Here is a 17561-nt window from a genome sequence, read left to right as displayed (position 1 = left end):
GGGGAGAGGGCAATCAACTGTGGTCTTGTGCACATCTGTCCTTCCCCAGGAACCCTGGCCCTGGGCTGGCCTGCTGGGTGGTGGGTGACCCATGGCTCTGGGGCCCCTTCCCCCCAGGCTGATAGCCCCCAAACTAAGCCCCTCAGCTAAATTGCTAACCTACAGCCGGCTGCACACACACACGGGAGCCTACTAGGATCAGAAAAACCACCTGGATGAGCTCAGCTTAATTTAATTAGCTCATAGAACCATGAGCTAAACAAATGGTTGTTTTAAGCCAGTACATTTTGAAGTGGTTTGTTAGGCAGCAATAAATACGAGAGGGCTGGAGAGACCATGTGACTCGCAAGGTTCTAGGTGAACTCAGCTATGGTTGCATTTCCACACGGCGGCAATTAGATGTGTCTGAAGGTATCGTCAGAAGTCTCCCTGGGCCCTGCCTGGCGGCGCAAGGGGTTAAGCACAGCACCATGAAGCTGACTTCAGCCTCTGCAGCACGAGTTCGATCCCTGGCCAGGGAGGTGACCCACATGGCGCAGCAGCCCTCTCCTGTCTCCCCGCTGCTCCCCTCAGCAGTGTGTTTCAGTAGATCTGTCTGTTCCGCTCCCTGCTCTGTCTCTGGTGAATCCTTTCACCCCACACCTCTGGCCTGTACCCCAGTTCTTGTATGCATAAATAAATATTAAAAAAAAAAGACTCTCCCTGGGACAAGGGCCCAGAGCCCCTGGACAGGGACCCTGGAATTCGATGATCCAAGGATCAAGGTGGGGGGAAACTCACCTCAGCTTCAGCATTTGTTGTGGGCCTGGGAGCAGTCGCTGTACCGGTGGAACTCTAGTTTTCTCTTCTGTAAAGTGGGCTGTTGCAAGTCTGCTTTGCAAGGTAGTGAGGACTTGCGAGGGTCTGACTGTGACAGTCTCTTGTGAGTTGGGCCGTCCACATCTTAGGAGCCGCTCCTTTTATTACACTGTCTCTAATGCTCACCGGCCCCCTGATCCATCTGCAGCACCAGGCTTCCCAGGTCAGTCCCCTCGTGGGGGCAGCGGCATGTAGGGGAAGCCGACCTTGGAGTCAGCCGGCCTGGGCTCTACCGGGTGGAGACGAGTGAAACATGCTCTCCTTTGAAACTGGGACTGCACCTCCTTCCAGGGTGCGTGGTGCCTGCTGGGTTTCTGCCGGTTCTCATCAAGGCAGCTCAGCCCCGTCAGAAGTTCTCCCCACACAAGCCAGGTGTGGTACAACCATCCCAGACCAGGCAGTTCATGATTAATTCGGGCAAACAGAGAATCTTAGAGCCTTTGATAGACTTGACAGGCCTTATTAATACTGAAGCAGGCAACTGGATACACAGGCCAACCAGCAGGCAGGGAGGCAGGGAGGCAGCAGCAACAGCCCCCCCATGATCTCTGCTCTCCCTCTCTTCAATTTCACTGTCTCCCTCTCCTCCACTTGGGCCTCAATGCTCAAGGCTTCTCGGCCCGGCTGCTGTAGTCATAGGCATGTGTGCCAGGTGCTCCGGCGCCTAAGCGCTTCCTTGCAATAACACGATTCCACGTGTGGCTAATGAAAGCTGGGCGGTAAACAAGGCCGCAGGTGATGGCTGTAGAGGCCAGAGGCGGGAGGTGGAAAAGCCGGAGCCACTCCGTGTTGCGTCCTCCAGGCAAGTGCAGGTGGCACCTCCATCAGGTGGGCGCGCGCAGAACTTTCCACTGATTTCTTGCTGAGTGTGCCCCTAACCTCGGGTCCCCTTGAGAAGAGATGGGGGAGGAGGCTGAAGATGAGGCGGAGATGGGGTGTTGCTGGGGAGTAAACGGTACCTGCTTCCTCCTGCGTCTGCAGTGAAGCAAGGTCAGGGCAGCACCACCAGCTCTGGCGAGTTCCTTCCCATTTTACAGGCAGGCAGGTGAGACTTGACAAGGCAGGAGAGGTTTTCAGTTACTTACAGGAAACACGTTACATGCCAGGAACTGGGGACACCCAGGCGTTATATCATGGGGTGTGCCCTCGCGGGGAGGCCAGTGGGCGGTCATTAAAAATACAGGGGTGAGGGCCTCCCCGGTGGCACAGCGGTTGAGCGCTGGGTTGCGAAGCTGCCCGCGGCCTCTGCAGCGCCAGTTCGATCCCCGGCTGCTCCCCGGCCACCGGAGGAGGGTCCCCCATGGCGCGCAGACCTCTCCTGCCGCCCGCTGCTCCCCTCAGCAGTGTGCTTCGGTCCTTCTGCCTGCTCTGCTCCCCCCTCTGGCTCTGGTGAATTCTCTCACCCTCCCGCACTTCTGACTGTACCCAGTGCATGTACAAACAAACAAACAAAACAAACAAACAAATAAATAAATAAAAATACATGCCTCTTTAAAAAAAAAAATACAGGGGTGAGCAGTACAAGGTGCTGTGGGGTCATGTCCCAGGAAAACTGCCCAGATGCGGGCCCCAGCAGAGGCTGCCTGGAGGAAGGGAGTCCTGAAGAATAAGGAGCAGCCGACGGGGCAATGGAGAGGAGGCATGTTCCAGGGGAGACCAGCCTTGAGAAGGCCGGAAGTGAGCCCCAGCACACACGGATCAGGAACTGAGAGACGCTGAGTGTGACTGGAAAGGAATCTGCAAAAAAGCAGAGGTGGTGGCGGGAGATAAAAACGGGGACATTGTCAGTGAAACCCTAAGGGGCCTTAAAGCCTGGAGATACCAACTTTCTTCTGGAAGCAGTGCACAAGGCTCTCACCAGCTGTTGCTGCGATGATCCCACATCAGAAGCCTCTGCAAACTCAGCGGCTTAAAACCACCATTTCTTCATCAGCTGGACCAAGGTAGTAGAGACTAGGACCGGGTGGTCCAGGCTCCAGGCTCCAGTTCGGGTCAAGTCTGTTCCATGCATCTCTCGACACCCTGGAAGCAGCGGGGTTCCTGAGACATGTTCTTCCTCCAGAGAGGCAGGAGCTAAGAGGGCAAATCCCCGGGGACGGGCATATTTCAAACTTTGATTCGAGTCGTTCTAGCTGACGTCCCAAAGAACAATGCAAGTCACGTGGCCAGACCAACATTGAGACAAGAAAACATTCCTGGAGAGAAACTAGTAAGGAGGGAAAAGTTCCTGTTGATGAACTGCTTTGCAACTCCCAGCACTGTGCTATCCGGAGTGAGGAGAAACTTTTAGAACAACGTTTTAGCAGGTGTCGTATGGCCAAGAGCTTGGCCTATATGATCTCCCTAGAGCAACCAGGCAGAATGGATATTGTTCTATTTAGTGGACGGCAAACGACCTGCCCAAATTCACATGGTTAATGGAGGGGGAATGAAGATGAAGCCCTGAACTCCATGAGTCAGCTCCAGGACAGCCGCTCGGTCCCACTCCAGCCTCTTCCTATCAGCCTGCACCGCCCCTTCCAGGCAGTCCCCCGGCACATCAATCTATGCCACTCCCCTGGTCATGCCAAAGGTGCTGATGGGGACTCTGGCTCCAGAGCAGGTGACGACCCCCCATCTCTGCTTAGGGAGGGCAACAGGAAGGCTACACTGGCCCCTCAGATCCCGCGGTGCCTGGGCTCAGAGCAAATTCAGCTGAGTCTTTGGAGGGAGTTGGCCTGCCCTGTCCTCTCCATCTGCATCTCATCCTGCCAACTCGCACCACTGTGGTGGCAAGCCTGCAGGCAGGACAGGCTGGCAGGCAGGCCGGAAAAGGGAGTGCTGGAGCCCTCCACAGATGTCACAGGCCTTCCACGCTGAAGCAGGAACCAGGTGCAAAGGCACAGAAGCAGGCAGGCCAGCCAGGGGGCGGGGAAGCAGGCAGCAACGGAGCCCCCCAACCCCTGCGAACTTCCAGGCTCTCGCGCTCACTCACTTCTCTCTGGCACTCTCTTGGCCTCACAGTCTTGTCTCACCTCTTATAGGTACACGTGCCCCCCTGCTTGCTGGCTTCTTGGCCCCGGTGTCCGCAATCACAGGTATGTGTGCCCCGAGCTCACGCTCCCAAGAGCTTTTTGCACCATCACGTTATCATGTGTGGGCAGGAAAACAAGCCCGCAGGAGGGAGCCAGAGGCCAGTGGCGGGAAGGAAAAATGCCTGAGGCGCCCCATTTTCCCCACAGCACCCCCTCTCCTTCCTCTCTGCTCTCCCTGCCTCACCCCACCCTCCTTCCAGCCACCCTCTTCCATCCTCCCTCTTCCCTGCAGCCAGAGTGGGCTTTCCAAGGAGCAAGGGAAGCAACAGCTCTCCTCTGCTAGAAAAAACCCATCCAGATAACACATTCCTGCAGTCAACAAACCCAAGATTTATAAGCAAGGCCTCCTGTCGCCTGCCGTCTGCCCGGGACCCCAGCTGGCCACGAGCTTCGTTTCTCTTGTGTTTCCTTCCGTTTCTTTGTACAAATAAAAATGAGTATATGGTCTCGCGTCCATTTTTTTCCAACCCGTAAGCTAGCATGTCTTACACACAGTTCATCAATCCCTCCGCCTCCATGTAATATAGCTCGGGAATTTTTTGCAGATCAGCATTTAGAAAGCTTCCAAACTCTTTCCCACAGTCCACAGAGCATCCTACTGTCTGGTCCCTGGGCTGACAGATGCTTCGCGGCTCCAGCCCATCGTGATACCAGACAAGGCTTCAGTGAGTAATGTCTACACTTGACCGGTGTGTCTGCAGGATATGTTCTCACAAGTAGGTCGGCTGAATCAAAGGGATGCTGTGATTGTGATTCTCAGTTATTTCCAAATCACCATCCACAATGGTTGAACCAGTTTGCACTCCCACTAGCAAAGCATTGGGGAGAGTGTTCGCCCACAGCCTCATCAAGGGAATGCTATCGAATTGTTGGGTTTTTACCAAATAGACAGGCATAAAATGGTTCCCTGCTTTTAAAATGTCTCATTGTATCCCTACGCCTCGCAGATAAAGTCCAGCTTCCTCGGGCCTCTGTGGGGGTAGGCACGCCCATCCTTTCTCGAGGGCTCACTGGGGAAGTGGATGTGGACACAGCTCACTAGACTATGGGACTCGGTGTTCCAGCGAAGATCCGTGAGAGCGAAGAGGAAGCCTTCATGGAGGAGGTGACATCTGAGCTGAGACTTGAGGAACTGATCCAAGTTTGACACGTTAATTGGAGGGAAGTGAGTTGGACCTGTGTGCATAGACCAGAGGGCGCTGGAACACTCTGGGGGAGGTGAGAGCCCAGGGGGACTGGAGGATTCAGAAGAGCCATCTGAATGGGGGGCGGGTTTGTGAACCAGGGTCACAGGGCACCTTGAATGCCATGTGAAAGAGCTGAGGATTAAATTAACTGAAACACAGGGAAGCTATTTGAGGGTGTGTGAAGTTGGGGGAGGGATTATTAGGACTTTTGATTTAAAGTGAGAGTAAACTTTAATCCAAGTGGTTCAAAGAAACAGGAAATTCACTGACTTATTTTAGAAAAAAAAAATCTAGGGATATTTAGCTTCAGGCATGGCTGGATCCAGGGGCTTGAGTGATGTCATCAGAAATCTTTCTACCTTGACTCCGCTTTCCTCTTGGTTGGTCTCATTCCCAGGCAGGCTGCAGGCTGGAGAGGAAAGTGCATATTTCCCAATAATTCCATCAGTCCTCAGAGACCTTCAAGGGCCTGATTTGGGTCAGGTCCGCACCAGTCCTGCATCAACAGCTTGAGCGGGAAGATGGAATGCACTGATTGTCCAGATCTGGGTCACATGCCTACCACGCTGTGAAGCTGGGGTATCCGCTGTGAAGCTGGGGTATCCCAGCTTCACCTGCATCCAAGGACTAGGGTGGGGGAAGATCCTCAAAGAAAACCAAGGTGCAGGGACCAAAACAGGGAGGAACAGGCTGTGAGGGGGGCAGGTTAAAGGGGGAGGGGATCAGAGAGACAACCGTACAGCTCAGGGAACTGAGCAGAGGAAACTGGCGGAGGCTCCCCTTGAGGTCCTGGCCTGAGGTGTGGTGCGGGGACCTGAGCGCCTCCTAGTGGCCGGGAGGTGCACTCCATCCTCTTCAGCATCCTGGTCTCAAGGGGTCAGGGGCAGGAAGGGAGACGGCTGTCCCTTTGCTGGCACGAGACCCCCAGCGCAGCAGGGTGTAGATTCCAGGACCTCGGCTGCTGCTCTCCTAAGTCCGTTTGGATTGGCTGACATTTCACAGGCTTCCACTGAGCCTTGGATGCCAAGGGCAATGGTATTTAGCTTGCTGGAGCTGCGTGCAAGCTACACCCAACTCCTGGAGGCCCCGGGAGGGAAAGACTCAGTTCTTCCTGGGCAACTTTCCCCGCAGTGCTAGTGAGGCTGAGCTGAGAACCCAGCTCAGGGCTGCCCCCCTGCTTTGCTGGTGTCTGGATTCACTTGGCAGGTGTAGTGACGGAGTCCTGTGTGCAGCAATGCCAGGCTCCTCAGGTGGCCATTGGTCCTGTCAACCCATTTCCTGCCCACTGTCCCAGGAAGGCCCCAGCCCTGTCCCCAGAGGACACAACAAACCCCTTCTTTTATGCCCTCACATCCATCTGCTGCAGGCTTCCTTTGGCTCAAGATGGATCGACTCCCCAAGGGCAAGAAGACTAGTCCCCATCCTGTAAGTCCCAGTGCAGAAGCCCCTTCCCGGGGGTCCCCTCTGCCAGCCCCATGTAATTCCATGCTCTACTCCTCCCCACAGCCCTCTGGCTCGCAGGTCTATGTTTGAGGGGCTCTTCTATCAAATTTGCTTCCCCCCTGCAACTGTACAGTCTGCGAGGCCAGAGCCCAGGTCTCTGTTTGAGTCCCCTTGTGTCACAGGAGACTGGAACGGTGTCTGCATGTGACAGGCGCTCAGCCGAGGGGCTGAACTGACACATGAACAGATGGCAGGCCCAGGGGGGCGTTCTCTGGCCTATTGGATATGCCCAATGAGAATGAGACTTACGGGAGACAGATGCCAGTGATGGTGGGCACGGGGCAGCTTGACTTCAGGAGACTCGTCCTGGCAGCTCAGCAATGGATGGAAGCAGAGCTCTGGACATCATTTTGTCCCCTGGCCCCATTTCTGGAGGACTAAAAGTTCAGTGACTTAGTTGCTTAAGATCGCCCGGCAGGGCTGGGGCTGGCCTAGACGATGCTCCTTCCTCCCAAAGCGCACGCAGGTGGCTGCAGCGAGGACGGGACGCGGGCAGCCCCTGCGCCAGGCAGGCTAATCCGCTGTGTGCGGAGAGGCTGCAGGGAAGGCGGAGCAGCCGCTCCAGTGCAACGGGACTGAACACACCCCTGTGAGGACTCCCGGGATGCATGGCTAGGGCCTGGGATAGGTAAGCACCCCCAAAGCTGGCTCATGGGTGTCTCCTGGCCTCCAAGGGGAGCGAGAGAGAAGCAGAGCCCATGGAAACTTGGCAGCTCTGGGGTTCCTCCTGCCCTCTGCCCCTCCCTGACCCACTGAATGGCTGCACGTCCTCGCAGACCCCCGGGGTGGCTGCTGTGCCCCAGCTAACGAAGGGCACCTCATTAATGCTCAGCAGCAGCTCATTAAGACCGTGAGCTGTGCACCGTGGCAGGCGAAGGTCAAGGTTCTTTGCATGGCAGTTAGTGCCACGGGGACCCCGTGGCGCCAATATTCACAAACAAGATGAAGGGGGTTTCTAATAGGTGAGTTGGCAGCAACGTGTGGTCACTTCCCTCCCTGGCCTCACCCCCACCCCCACCCCTGGGAGGGACGGCACCTGACGCCACACAGGCCCGAGGAACCAGGACCCGCTAGTTTTGATGAGGAGAGACCTGAATGGGGGACGCCACCCACACAGGGTGAGCACGCAGGGAGCCCGCGTGGGGCAGGACCAAGGGCCAGGAGAGGCTGCTAGTTGGGGTGCTGTGTGCTCCGTCTGCCCTGATCTGGGCCCCAGAGTGTTCGGCTGTAAGATGGGGACTCAGAGAGTCAACAGGGGAGCCCTAGTCACTTGGGGGAGAGGTGCCAGTGCCTCCATCCCTGACGTACCGTCCAACATCTCCCCCCCCCAAACACTGGAGAGAAAGGCCAAAGGGAAGAAAGAGGAACTGTTTCTTAAAAGCAAGAAAATGAGCTAAATGAGGGTTTCTTTACAAGAGGGCATTATTTGGACCACATGCAAATGATATGCAAATGACCCACTTTCACATTAAAATGAGCTTGTTGGGAAGGTCGCAGGACAAGAACTTAGTGATGACGGTCCTGCTCCTAGCACCTTCTGGGGTGTCCTGTCAACTTGTCAGCCCTCTCCCCCATCTCCCCTTCTCCTGGCTGGCCTCCCATAAGCTTGCTCCCCACCCCAGTGATCCCTGAAGGGGTGCAACCCTGACGTCTCGCCCTCCCCACACGAGGGCAGAGGCTCTGGTTGCACTGCCTGAATCCCCATCAGCTCCTTCACAGGCATGTGCACCACTGCTCCTCAGAGCACCCTTGGGGGGCATTAGGGGGGTACGGGGGTGTGGGGGTGGGCCCAGGGGCTCAGGCGTCACCAGGGCCAACGGGAAGCACACACTGCAGTGCTGTACAAATCTGATTTCCTTCCAGCTTTCCTAAGAACAGGCTTCTTTACTTGACCACCAGCCTGAGACTCCCCTGTGGGCCTCATCAGCCTCCCTGAGCTCTCCGAGGCTAACACCCTTGTGGCTGAGGACGCACCCTGGGCACAGGTAGATGTCATGTCCACTGGCTGTGGCCAAGGCAAAGCAACCTCTCAGAGCCTCGTCTCCCTGCGTGTGAAACAGGCTTGATGTGCCCACTCCAGGTGACCAGTGAGCCAGCGTGTTCTGTGCTCTCATGGGGTGGACTGACCACCTCCCTCAAAGGTCCGCTGAAGTCCTAACCCTGACCCCTGCCAAGGTGGACATACTTGGAAATCGCATCTCTGCAGATGGCCAGGTTGGGTTCGCCCAGTGGGACCTCACCCACAGGGCTGGTGTCCCTGCCAGGCCCTGTGCGGAAGGCCTGTGACAGAGACAGACAGGCACCCAAGGACGCCAAGGGTGGCTGTTCACCAGCAGCCCGGCGCCCTGGACTAGATCTCCCTCGAGCTTCCAGAAGTGAGCACCCGCCCATATCTTGGTTTTGCCCTTCTAGCCTCCAGAACTGCAAGAGAATAAATCTGTGCTGTTGGAGCCCCCCCGCTGGTGCCACTTTGCTGTGTGAGGGGGCATCTGGCACAGCAGGTGCCATGAACTGCTTGCCTGGCATCTGCCTTCACCACACACTGTGAGGTGCAAAGGTCTGATGTTCCCTCAACAGAGAGTACCTAGTGGTGCCAGGCACACACTAGGCAGGGGCATGGTGTTACTGCACACCTGCCTTGCACCCACACCCCTTGCACCCCCGCTCCCCATTAGGGAGCTGGCTTGGAGAGAGCTTACAGGGATTCCTTTGCAGCTCGGTCTGTGTGTCCGGTGCCCTAAGGCCCAGGGACAATGTTGGCCCAACGGCGGTCCGTGCCCAATACAAAGTCCAGACTTCATACAGGCACAAAGGGGCCAACTTCATTGGCCTTTCTCATGTCTCCTCAGAGTCAAGGCCAGGCACAAAGGGACTCAAAAGCATCCCAACTGAGCAGCGAGTGGAGCAGCCAGAGGCGCGTCTGTCCAGCCGCTCCCCCAGCTGCTCCACAAGCCCCCACCCTCACCTGGCCAGCTGGGTATCCGCGACTTTGTGACCTGGAGGCCCAGCACTTTGCACCCACCACCACCTCCCTCCAGGCCCACCCCAGGACCAGGTTCTGGCTGGGCAGCACGCAAACACTCAGTTCTTCTAGTGTTAAGAACGTGGCAGAGCCAGCGGTGCTTAAAATGCTTGTGTTAATGGCGGCGGTCTGCAGTTTCATTTCACCTTCATAGGAACCACCTGCTGCGAGCAGGCAGCGGCGTGGCCAGCTCCCCCAGGAACTGCGCCCCTCCCCCAAAGCCCTCCTCAGAGCAGGGTGGGGGAGATCAGGATCTGCGAGGAAGTCTGTGCGGGCCTCCACGTCCCCAGGGAGGGTCTTAGAGGCTGGGGCTTGGGGTAGTACATGCAGAACCCCAGCCCAAGCCCTTCCTCCCTGGTGGCCAGGACCCGCAGGCCGGCGAGGGCGGGGGGGCAGGAGGGGGACATAGGACCACCGAGCACTGGTGGTCACAAAGCCGCAGGGAAGGGGAGGAGGGGGCAGGAGGTGCAAAGCCCCTGCCCTTGAGCCCAAGCACTCCTCCTGCAGGCTCCCTAGGCAGGGCAGGGATCTGGAGGCAGCTCCTGCGGGGCTACTGACCCGGCTGCAGCTCAGTCACTTTGCCTTTTGGTGCCTCTGTTTTCACATCTGTCAAGAGGGGGCCCCGGGACACCCACATCAGAGAGCTGTCGTGAGCACTGAAGCAATGGGAAGGAGACTGAAAAACAACCTGACACCAGTGGTGACTGGGATTGCGAGGGAGGTCTCCTCCGCTGAGGGGGAGCCCAGGGCAGATGCCGGTCGCCCGGTGGGGCAGGTGCAGCTCTGCCAGGCGCGCCGGCGGTGGAAGCCACACAGGTGTTGCCCACACTGCGCCCAGGCCTGGGGACACAGCAAGCTGAAGCCAGTGGGGAACAAAGGGCCTCCGGGGGCAAAGAACAGCCTCTCCTGCCCACCTGTGGGCCAGCATGTGCACAGTCAGGCCCCAGGTGCCAGGGCTATAGGGAGTTCCCGGTGGGCAGCGGGATCTTATACCCGCTGCGCAGGAGCACGAGGCAGGCGCCCAGCCCCAGGGCCCCCGCCAGGAGCACCGCGCCCAGGGCCTTGAGGAAGGAAGTCCTGGTCCGGGTGAAGGAGCCGGGCGCCATGATGCCCAGCAGGGCCGTGCTGACGGTGAGCGTGTAGAGGATGGAGACGCCCGTGTTGAGCGCGACGATCTTGCCGAACTTGGCAAACGGGGCGATGATGCAGAAGAAGAGCGGCACCGTGGCGATGACCGTGGTGAGCGCGCTGGACACGATGGCCACCCCCACGTGCCGCACGGCCTCCAGCGTCCGCCACTGGCGCTGCGAGTGGGCGTCCTGCGAGTGGGGTGAGAAGCGAGCTGGGGCCCGGGGGGACGGGGCGGGCCCAGGTGGGCCGCACACGCTGACCCTGCCCGCACCTGCCCGGGAGGCGCCGAGCCCCCCTCCATAAATGGGGATCACCCACAGCCACGGGGAGGGTGTGGGGGTCTGAATCAGCTCCCTCCCAGGGGCTCCCAGCTGCCGCCCCCATTGCTGCCATGGCAGCCAGGACGCTGGTCGCCACGCGAGGGCCTCATGCACGCGGGCGCTGATTGGAACTGGTTTCCCTCTTTTGACAAAAGCGGCCAATCGTCCAACTGCTTTCATTTACGTGTCGAGGAGCCTTTTCACACCAGCACAATTCCAAAGTAGGAAAAAACAGCACTTTCAAGACACCCAAAGATGACTGGGCACCGAGTACCCGGCCGGTGCTCGCTAAGCCACAGAGGCGGGGCTGGGGTGTCGGGGTCATGGCTGGAAGGGCTCACCCCTGCTCCCCAACCCACAGAACAAGACCCCGATTCACTGAACAGAGAAGCAGGACAGGCTCTTGGAGGTCACCTGTCCCCACCCCCTACTCTCTTAGGGAGACAGCAGCTGCGGGGCGTGGACCCCCAAGGCCACGGATTAGGCAGACCTGGCCTTAGAACCTGAGCCCCTGGGCATGGAGGCAGCAGTGGGAAACCACGGTCCCCAGAACATGCCCTGCTGGGGGTCAGGTGCCAGGGTGTCCAGCGGCCGAGGGGGCATGGAGGCGGGACACGACTCCAGGGAGGGGAAGGCAGGCAGGTGCTCACCTCGGCCTGGTGAGGGGGCAGGTTCTCTCCGGCCAGCAGGTAGCCCTCTACCAGGTGGACACAATAATCCACGGAGGAGCCGACGAGGATGGACAGGGAGATGGCCTCCACCGCGCCCATTTCCCAGCCGCTCCAGTACATGATGGTCACCACCAGGCAGACGATGCCTGCGGGGCAGGGACGAGGCTGCTCACCCGGCCCAGGCGTAGCCCTGGAGGGGGGAGGGCGAATTCTGAGGCCCCCCTGGGGTGGATGAAGTCTAGGGTGGAACTGGTGGTCAGACGGGCCAGGAGAGACGGGGCCAGAGAGAACGGTGTGAGTGCAGAAGAGGACAGGTCAGCAACGCCCCACTGGGCCCAACCGGCTACCTCAGGACATCTGGCTCCCCTTGGGGAGCACACAGACAGGAGGGACAGTCTGAGGCTGAAAGCCAGACACAGAGCCCAGCGGTCTGGGGTGGAAGGGACTGGGGGTGGCGGGGAAGCCTTCATGGAGATGTACGTATTGAAGGCGGAGAGAAAAACCTGCAGACTGGAGGCCATCAGCAAGACCCTGCCCCTTCCCGCCCCGCCCCGCCTACCCAGGATGCTCAGCAGCACGGGCAGCAGCAGTAGCACGTGGGTGGTGAACACAGCCACCGCAGCCACGCAGATGAGCAAGGAGAGGGCCAGGCCGTACAGGGCACTCTGCACCCCTGGAAGGCGAGAGGAGAGAGTCTTCAGCTAGGGGTCCATAGCCCCCTCACCCCCCACAGCCCAGAGGTTCCTGGGGTCACACGGACGGGCAGTCGCAGCTGGCTGGGTCACTCTGGGTAAGCTGCTTGACCTCTCTGAGCCTCCATTTCCTTATCTGTAAAATGGGGTCATAACAACGTCTTATCCCACAGGCGGCAGCTGAGTTTCAAAAGCTACCGGGGCAGGCCCTCAGCACAGGTGCTGGCACCTGGAAGGGCCCGTGATGCCAGACAGCTGTGTAACAGTTGCTCTGTTACTTTCAGGTGCCAAACGCAGGCTCCGCGGATGTTGGGCTTCGGCCTCTGGCCTCCGATCGGTGTTCCCAGCCACGGTGTCATCCTGGCTTCTCCAGGGCTGAGATGACTTGCTGTGGCTCAGATCGGCCTGACCAGACCCTCCCTGTCCCAGGTCACCTCCCTGTCCCCTGCCAGAACCCTGCAGGTGAGGTCTAGACAGCCACTCGCCTATGATCTCCATGAAGATCTGTTTCCAGTGCTCGCAGGTCTGGAAGCCTCGGCGCAGGGCTGAGCCCTCGGGGAAGGTCTGTAGCTGGCGCTGCAGGAAGCTCTCCCAGCGCAGGTAGTCTGAGTATGTCTGGAAGGAGGACTTGCCCTTGTAGGTGGTCTGTGGGGACATGAGCCAGTGAGAAGGGGGGCTGTGGCCCAATCGCCCTTCCCAGGGACACTGGTCTGCCAGCCTTGTCCACTGAACATGGAGTGTGTTGTATGGGGGATGAAGGGCGACCTGATCCAAGGTGACTGCACACCAGCCCCAGGTCCCTTTCCATCAGCCCCCAGAGCCCCCCATGCTCTGGTGTCCCACCCTCTGTACAAGCTGCTCCCTCTGCCTGCACAGCTAGTTCCGTTCACCTTCAAGGCTCACTAGGGTTCTTTCTCCTCCAGGAAGCCTTCCTTGATGTCTCAAGATGAGCCTTACCTAGACTCTGCAAGCCCGTAGTGCCTCCCCATCATAGTCACCACCTGCATGTTGTCTGTGGCCCCCAGCTGGACTGTGAGTCCAGGAAAGCAGAGAGTGGCCTGTCTGGTTCCCAGCCCCCAGCTCTGAGGAACTGTCTAGAGGGATGGCGGGGGACAGGGCCAGGCCCACAGGCTGCTCTGGGACAGCCATACAAGTTCGCCACCCAGTTCTGCTTCCCTGTGCACACACCAGCTGACGCGTCTGTGTGCACGGCATGTCTGAGTGGCGGGGGTGGGGGGGCAGTTGGAAGTGGTATCCTGCCACGAGGGGTCTGAGCGGGGAGTCTCTCCTCTCTCAAAAGGGCTTCAGCCTTCAAAAGGAAGGAAATCCTGTCACAGGCTACACCATGAACCTGGAGCACACAGCGTGCAGGGAAATGAACTCGTCACAAAAGACACCCTGCATGATCCCACTTCTCTGAGGGCTGCAGTCAAATCCAAGGCAGAAGGGTGGGTGCCAGGCAGAGCAGGGGCACAGGGAGGTAGTGTTTAATGGGGCCACGGTTTCAGCTGCGCGAGAAAAAGCTGCAGAGGGGGAAGGTGGCGAGGTGTGTGTGACAACTCACTGTCGCGGAGCTGTACACTCAGATGGTGCGGGGCTGGTCTGACTTTGTACATTTTATCCCAATTTTAAAAAAGCTTCCTGGGGCTCTGATCTGGTGTCTGCACTAGCCTGGGCTCCTGGAGGGCAGGGAGGGCCTGGGCTGGCGAGTGAGCTGCACACATGGCGGGGAGGAAAGCAGGGCTGGGGGCCAGGGAGCAGGCCTTGCCTCTGGCGGGTAACCTTATCTTTATTATGCTTGTTCCCCAACTTCCCATGATCTCCTCCTCATGCCTCTCAGCCGGAGGGAAGGGTCTGGAGCCTTCTTTAGAGGAGGGCCTTAAAGCAGGAGTGGACGAGTGATTTGGTCAAGGACAAAGCACACCAGGGCTGGAGCTAGGACTGGACCCCGCCTCCACCCAGAGGCTCAGCACAGAGGGTGCAGGGCCCGACGTAATAATCAAGGCGCGGATGCCCAGGTCAGGGTTACGTGGGGGTGGGTGGGGGTGCTTCCTTGGGGGGAGTCCAGGGGCGTCTGGGATGAGAGAGGAAGCAGTGAGGTGTGGGCTGCTCAGTTCCTTGGCTTCCAAGCTCTGCTGGGGAAGCCAGCACCGGGGTCCATGACCAGACCCCCACAGTGGCAGAGAGGAGTCCAGGTGGACTTTTACCAGCCTCACCCCCACGGCCCCCTCCAGCCTGGAGGCTGCCAAATGCACCCGGGCTGGTGGGAATGGCAGGTGGGGGGAGCGGCAGGCAGTGTGCGTGGTGCAAAGGGCAGAGCTCGGTGGTCAGACAGGCCCGATCAGCGCTTGGTGCTGACATTTGCCAATCCCGTGCCCTTGGGCAAGCACTTTCACCCCTCTGCGCCTCAGTACACCCCTCTGCAGAGCGACCCCTCTGCTCTGGAGTGAGGTATCAGAGGTGACACATTCCAGGCAAGCCCCATGCTGTGGCCGGAGGGGCCAGGGGCCGCCAGGGGCTCACCGACTCAAAGGCCATGGAGATCCACTGCACGCGGCCCTCCTTGACCCCCACGGCCCCGTGTGACAGCTGCCCCGGGAGCAGGTTGGGCTCGGGCAGCTCCTTGCATTCGGGGTGTAACATTTGCAGGAAGGAGGAGATGCTGTAGCCTGTGGGGCAGGAGAGAGGAGGGTGAGGGTGGAGCGGGGCAGAGCAGCCCTACCTGGCCTGGCCCCGCCTGCGCAAGCGCCCTCTGTGGGCACCTGCAGGAGCGCGCCCGCCCGCCCTCCCTAATCTCCCAGGGTTCAAGTGTCTGTAACCACGGGCACCACCATGGAGAAACCTACAACGTGCATTTGCCAAGGGAGACGACACCCCGCACTCTCCAGGGGCGCCCTGGCGTGACCTCGCCTGGTTATCTGTGTGCTCCGCCCTCCCCCCCAGCTCCCAGTCCCAATTTTGGAAAAGCTCCTCTTGCGGGCGTGCCCCCCACATACACACACACATTGCACACGTCTCTCACACACACACCACACCCCCTGCCCACGTGCGCCTCTGCTAATTCACCTTCAAGCCTGTGTACTCCCAGCTGGAAGCCAAAAGAATATCCCACCCACCCCCCGCCCCGTGGATGCACAGATGCACGTCTGCAGCGACACCCACACGCCAGGCGACACCCACACGCCAGGCTCGAGTGTCCCCAGAGCCTCCACCTGGGCCACAGCCCCCCCAGTGCACCCTCCCACATACCTGAGGGCAGGCACTGGGCCCCGCCGGGCTTCACCAGCTCCGAGTTCCCCGCGATGGCCTTGCAGAGGCGGCACAGGTGCCCAATCTCTTTGAAGAGGTCAAAGCTGCTGTCGTAGATGACGCTGCCCTTTCCCAAGGAGACACAAGGGGGTGCGGGCCGCTCAGTGAGTGGGGAATGCAGTCCCGGGCCCCCACCCCCACTCCGGAAGAACCTCTGGCAGTGCCCCCCGCCCCCACCTGCTGCTGAGATACATCCTGTTTTAGGTGAGGGCCAGTTCACCCGGCTGGACTCTCCTCCAGGCCACTCTACCTACCCGGCCATTTTCCTACCACCCACTCAGCACCATTCTGTGCCAGGCACCACCAGGCATGACTGCATCAGCTCCTCCCCCTCCAGACACCCAAGAGCCCAGCACGGGGCCGAGCAGGTACAGGGAGAAGTAAGGTCAGACCCGAGGGGCAGCCAGGGCCGTGGGGTGCAGGGTGTCCTGCAGAAGGAAGGGGCCAGGGGGCTCCATACTCGTACTTCTCTCATCCTCCCTCCAGCCTATAATGTTGAGGGGCAGCCAGCTCAGGCCCCCAAATGTACCCAAATGGGTGATTCTAAGAGCTCAACCCTGTTCCGTCTTCATGAGAGAGGGTGCCCAGGGACTGTGGACTTGTGTCTGGGCTGGGTGAGCTGTCAGCAGGGTGAGGAAGCCAAGAGGTACATGGGGAGCTGGTGGGCCCCTGGCTGGTACCTCTTCGCAAGTCTAGCATAGCTGGGCACCTGCCCGGAGGGGGCCCACATACCGGGTCTCCGATGACATGGTTGTCCACCTGCCGTGTGCGGTTGAGGCCAATGATGCCAAAGACCACGAAGACCATGGCCCCCGTATCCACCAGGGGCCGTACCGCCGGCTTCCCACAGCCTGTGTTCACGCAGGGGTTGAAGCCAAAGGTGGCCGACAGTCGGGGCTTGGGCACTGCAGAAGGAGTCATACGTGTAGAGGGTGGGGGGCTCAGACCTCCCAAGGCCCCACTGCAGCCTCCCCGCATTACCTTTCTCACTGGGCACGTAGAAGAAGCCTTTGGTTGGCCCGTCAGGACTGGAGCTGAGCAGGCAGCCAGGGGGTGCCACGCACACGCGCCCGTGGAAGGGGGGCTTGTGGGACTGAGCAAAGTACAGCTTCCTGTGAAGGCAAGGAGGCCAGGGCTGGGATCTGGAGGGCCATAGAAGTCAGGGAGCCATGGGCAGGGGCTGGGCTCAGACTCCCCCAGCACTGGGGGTTTGGTCTTGGGGGGACCATGTGTGGTCCTGCAGCTGCGAGGCCCTGGATCAGGTGCTTTATTTCTGTCTCCACCCATCTCCCTGCCTGGGGCTGAAGCCCCAGGGCTGGAGAGGAGGAGCCCAGCAGTTTTAAAACTGTCCTCCAGGGGGTGCAAGAGTTCACAGAGGCACCCAGGGGTCAGCCCTTGGGGGGTACCCTGCTCAGAAGCCTCGTGCTTCCCCCACCTGAACAGAGCCTTTCAAGAAAGGGCTCCATGACTGTGAGCTCACACTAGACCTGATGTAACTTTCTAGAATATTTTAGCAGCTGCCCGGGTCTCTGTATGTGCAGAGGGAGTCCTGCCCTAGGCTCAGGGGACTGCAAGCAGAGGGACTCCCCACCCCCAAAGGTGAGCCAGGCTGGAAGGGCCTGTCTGGTCATCCCCTGCCCAAGCAGCACCCCTCTAGTCAAGTGGAATCGGCCTGGCACTGATGCTTGGCACCCCGAGCACCCGCACGCTAGAGACCACTGTCCCCATGCGTCTCCCACAGACTCCACGCCGCCTTTCCCCAGACTCCGCAGCGGCTGGCCCTGCAGAGCGGGA

General features: G+C 59.4%; 1 protein-coding gene across 1 annotated transcript in view; it reads right to left on the bottom strand.

The window, feature by feature from the left end:
- Positions 1 to 9746: 9746 nt before the first annotated feature.
- The window catches only part of DISP3 (dispatched RND transporter family member 3), a 30800-nt gene continuing 22985 nt past the window's right edge, over positions 9747 to 17561 (bottom strand). Inside the window, exons 13-20 of the mRNA XM_037500269.2 lie at positions 16749 to 16879; positions 16500 to 16672; positions 15708 to 15834; positions 14982 to 15127; positions 12944 to 13103; positions 12326 to 12439; positions 11746 to 11912; positions 9747 to 10963 (exon numbers count right to left, since the gene is read on the bottom strand). Of these exons, the coding sequence (XP_037356166.1) occupies positions 10601 to 10963; positions 11746 to 11912; positions 12326 to 12439; positions 12944 to 13103; positions 14982 to 15127; positions 15708 to 15834; positions 16500 to 16672; positions 16749 to 16879 (1381 nt within the window). The 3' untranslated portion in view covers positions 9747 to 10600. The remainder of the gene's footprint in view (positions 10964 to 11745; positions 11913 to 12325; positions 12440 to 12943; positions 13104 to 14981; positions 15128 to 15707; positions 15835 to 16499; positions 16673 to 16748; positions 16880 to 17561) is intronic.

This window comes from Talpa occidentalis, unplaced genomic scaffold (assembly GCF_014898055.3).
Source record: "Talpa occidentalis isolate TD23 unplaced genomic scaffold, MPIMG_talOcc4v2.1 talOcc4.9, whole genome shotgun sequence".
Lineage (NCBI taxonomy): Eukaryota > Metazoa > Chordata > Mammalia > Eulipotyphla > Talpidae > Talpa > Talpa occidentalis.
The sequence above is the reverse complement of the archived record's forward strand: the minus strand, read 5'-3'. Positions and strand labels throughout refer to the sequence as shown.